The following is a 4,619-nucleotide window of genomic DNA, read 5'->3' as shown; positions in this document are numbered from 1 at the left end:
AAGGTGATGCTGGCCTCATAGAATGAGTGTGGAAGTATTTTCTCCTATTCCACTTTTTGGAAGAGTTTGAGAAGGATTAGTATTAGTTCTTATTTAAATGTTTGGTGGAATTCAGTCATGAAGCCATCTGGTCCTGGCCTTTTTCTTGACAGGAGACTTTATTACTGATTCAATCTCCCTACTCATTATTGGTCTGTTCAGATAATCAATTTCTTCTTAGTTCAGTCTTGGTAGGTTTTATGTTTGTAGAAATTTATCCATTTTTTCTAGGTTTTCCTCTTTGTTGATGTGTAATTATTTATAGTTTTTTCTGATTATCCTTCGTATTTTTGTGTTATGAGTTTTAATGTCCCTTCTTTCATTTATGAGTTTATTTATTTGAGTCTTCTTTCTTTTTGTTAGTCTAGCTAAAGTTTGTCAATTTCATTTAGCTCTACCAAATACTAACTTTTAGTTTCATTGATCTTTTCTTACATTTTAAAAATTGATACATAATATTGTACAAATGTATAGTGTATATATGATATTTTGATACATGTATACAATATATAATGATCAAATCGGGTAATTCAGATAATTATTGCCTGAAACATTTAACATTTTTTGGGTTGGAAACATTCCAAATCTTCTAGTCTAGCTGTTTTGAAATATACAATACATTCTTGAAACTATAGTCACATTATGTTAAGGGAAATAATCCAGGCACAGAAAGACAAATATCACATGATCACATTCATATGTGGGAGCTAAAAAATATGATCTCATGGAGATAGTGAGTAAATTAATGGTTACCAGAAGCTGGGAAGAATGGGAGTGGGGAAGGAGGGGATAAAGAGGGTTTGGTTAATGTGTGCAAAAATACTGTTTCATTGATCTTTTCTATTGTTTTTCTAGACTCTAATCCATTTATTTCTGCTCTGATTTTTGTTTTGTCATTTCTTCTAACATTGGGCTTAGTTTGTTCTTCTTTTTCTAGTTCCTTGAGGTGTAGCATTAGGTTATTTAGTTGAGATCCCCCCCTTTTTTTATTTAGTATTTATTGCTATAAAATTTCCTCTTAGAACTGCTTTTGCTGCATCTCTTAAGTTTTGGTATGTTGTGTCTCCATTTTTGTTAGTCTCAAGATATTTTAAAATTTCTTCTTTAATTTCTTCTTTGCTCTAATATTAATATTTTCTCAGGAGCATATTGTTTAATTTTCACATATTTGTTAATTTTCCATGGTTCTTTTTTTTCCAGGTTCATAATATATTGTACAAATTGAATTATCACATGATGAGTTGGCATTAGCTTCTCCAGGCATGGGAACTTAACAGATGAGATTAAGAACTGTAGACAGTTTAAAATCCATTTATGTTGCTTTCATAGCTGGAGTTTTTTTGGACCTTAACTTGAAATATAAGACAATCAAAGCAATGCTTCTGTATGTGACCAGTACATAATTCATTCTACCTGTGAGAGTATAAGAGTTGAAATATTTTTTAATACCAGTGAACTGGTATTGTGCATCACTTTCTGGACCTGCCATTATTTCAATCTGCCAGAGCCACAAATTCTGCCAATTTTCCACGGTTCTTTATGTTATGGATTTCTAGTTTTATAACATTGTGTTTGGAAAACATATTTGATATAATTTCAGTCTTCTTAAATTTGTTAAGACTTGTTCTGTGGCCTATTACACACACACACACACACACACACACACACACACACACACACACACACACACACATATATACGCACACACACACACACATACATGTTTTTAGAGATAGGGTCTCAGTATGTTGCCCAGGCTGGCCTTGAACTTCTGGGCTGGGCTCAAATGATCCTCCCACCTCAGCCTTCCAAAGTGCTATTATTACAGGCATGAGCTATTGTGCCTGGCCTGTGGCCTATTATATAATCTATCCAGAAGAATGTGTCATGTGCATTGAGAACAATGTGTATTCTGTTGCTGTTGGGTTAAATGTTCCATATGTCTGCTAGGTTCATTTGGTCTAAAGTAGGTCAAGTTCAATGTAGCCTTATTGATTTTCGCTCTGGATGATCTGTTCAATGTTGAAAGTGGAATATTGAAGTTTCCTCCTATTATTCCACTGCAGTCTTTGTCTCCCTTTGAATGTCTTAATTATTGCTGTACATTTATTTTAAGTGCTATAATGTTGGGTGCATATAAATTTACAATTGCTACATCCTCTTGATGTATTTACTCCTTTATTACTATATAACGACATTTTTCATCTCTTTTTATAGTTTTTTTTCCCTAAAGTCTTTTTTTTTTGAAGGCAGAATCTCACTCTGTCACCCAGGCTGGAGTGCAGTGGCATGATCTCAACTAACTGCTACCTCTGCCTCCTGGGTTCAAGCGATTTTCTCCTGCTTCAGCCTCCCGAGTAGCTGGGATTATAGGTGCCCACCACCACAACTGGATAATTTTTTTGTTTAGTGGAGATGAGATTTCACCATGTTGGCCAGTCTGGTCTCTAACTCCTGACTTCAGGTGATCCACCCACCTCAGCCTCCCAATATGTTAGGATTACAGGCATGAGCCACCGCACCTGGCCCTTAAAGTCTATTTTGTCTCAAATAATTGTAGCTACCCCTATTCTCTTTTTGTTAGACTATCATTTTCCATTTCTTCACATTAAGTCTGAGTTTCCTTTAAGGTGAAGTGAGTCTCTTGGAGGCAGCATATACTTGGGTCTTGTTTTTAATCCATTCTGCTATTCTTTTTTTATTGGGAAATTTAATCAATTTACATTTAAGGTAATTATTAATAAGGACTCACTAGTGCCATTTTGTTAATTATTTTTGATTGTTTTGTAAATCCTTTGTTCCTTTTTTTTCTCTCTTTTTGTGATTTGATGGCTGTCTGTAGTAATATGCTTTGGATATTTTCTTTTTATGTTTTGTTTATCTATTACAGACTTTTGTGGTTACCATGAGGCTTACATAGAACATCTTATACTGACCAGGCATGGTGACTCACACTTGTAATCCCAGAACTTTGGGAGGCTGAGGTGGGTGGATCACCTGAGGTCAGAAGTTTGAGACCAACCAGGCCAACAGGTTGGCCCCATCTCTACCAAAACTTTATCTCTACCAAAAATACAAAAATTAACCAGGTGTGGTGGTGCACACCTGTAGTCCCAGCTACTTGGGAGGCTGAGGCAGAATAATCACTTGAACACGTGAGACTGAGGTTGCAGTGAGCCAAGATTGCACCACTGCACTCCAGCCTGGGTGACAGAGCAAGACTCCATCTCAAAAACAAACAAACAAACAAACAAAAAAAAAAATCATGTTATAACAGGCTATTTTAATTTGATAAAAAAAGTTATAGGTATGAGCTGAGAGTAGTGAAAAATAATAACAACAATTTTGATTACATACACAGATTCTATAATTTTACTCCCCCTCCTCTCATGTTTTATGTTTCTGATGGCAAACTTTACATCTTTTTATAATTTGTATCCCTTAACAAATTCTTGTAGCTTTAATTGTTTTAATAGCTTCACCATTCAATATTTACACTAGATATCATTGATTTATGCACTCCAATTACTCTATTAGAGTGTTTTGAATTTGACAATGTATTTACTTTTACCAGTGGGTCTTATGCCTTCATATGTTTTCACATTAATAATTAGGGTCTTCTTCCTTCAGCCTTAAGAACCCCCTTTAACATTTCTTGTAAGGCAAGTCTAGTAGTGATAAACTCTCTCAGATTTTGATTGAGAAAGTCTTTATCACCTCTTGGTTTTTAAAAGGCAAGATTGCTGGTTATAATATTCTTCATTGACAGTTTTTTTTTTTTTTCCTTAAGCTTTTTAAATATATCATCCCACTTCTTTCTGGCCTGCAATGTTTCTGCTAAGAAATTCACTGATAGTCTTATAGTTGTTTGCTTACATGTAATGATTCACTTTTCCTTTGCTGTTTTCAGCACTCTCTCTTTGTCTTTAACTTTTGATAATTTGATTATGTTGTGTTTTGGTGTGAGTGTCCTTAGATTCATCTTATTTGGTGTCCTTTGAGATTTCAGATTCTGGCTTTCTATTTCCTTTTCCAGGCTTGTGATGTTTTCTGCCATTACTTCTTTGAATATGTTTTCCATCCCTTTCTCGCTTCTCCTTCTGGCATATCAGTGATGCATAAGTTGTTCAGCTTGATGGTTTCCCATAAGTCCCTTAAGCTTTCTTCACTGTTTTTTACTCTTTTTCCTTTTTTCCCCTCAGATTGGATGATTTTCAGTGACCTGTCTTTGAGTTCACTGATCCTTTCTTCTTATTGATGTAGTCTGCTGTTGAGCCCCTTCTACTGCAGTTTTCAATTTATTCATAATATTCCCCCAGATTTATGATTTCTGTTTGGTTTTCAATTTATTCATAATATTCCCCCAGATTTATGATTTCTGTTTGGTACTCTTCTGTACTTTCTATTTGTGGAAGTTCTTAATTTGTTCTTGTATTGCTCTGTTGACTTTGGTGAGCATCTTTATGGCCATTATTTTGAGTTCTCTGTCAAGTAAATAACATTACTTTACTCAGGTTGGTTTCTGGAGATTTATTTAGTTCCTTTGTTTGGACCACATTCCCCTGTTTTAAAATATTTCT

The 4,619-nt window shown here is 34.7% G+C and overlaps 1 protein-coding gene across 1 annotated transcript; it reads right to left on the bottom strand.

Annotated features, from left to right (window-relative positions):
• Positions 1–1,230: 1,230 nt before the first annotated feature.
• LOC112130786 (ATP synthase membrane subunit K, mitochondrial-like) lies at positions 1,231–1,550 on the bottom strand. Its single transcript, XM_054544733.2, has one exon. The coding sequence runs from the start codon at positions 1,526–1,528 to the stop codon at positions 1,352–1,354; it is 177 nt and encodes a 58-aa protein (XP_054400708.1). The 5' UTR covers positions 1,529–1,550; the 3' UTR covers positions 1,231–1,351.
• Between the last annotated feature and the right edge of the window lie 3,069 nt (positions 1,551–4,619).

The sequence above is a fragment of the Pongo abelii genome, chromosome X, assembly GCF_028885655.2.
Source record: "Pongo abelii isolate AG06213 chromosome X, NHGRI_mPonAbe1-v2.0_pri, whole genome shotgun sequence".
In the NCBI taxonomy this organism is placed as follows: Eukaryota; Metazoa; Chordata; class Mammalia; order Primates; family Hominidae; genus Pongo; species Pongo abelii.
This window is presented reverse-complemented; position numbering and strand designations above follow the sequence as displayed.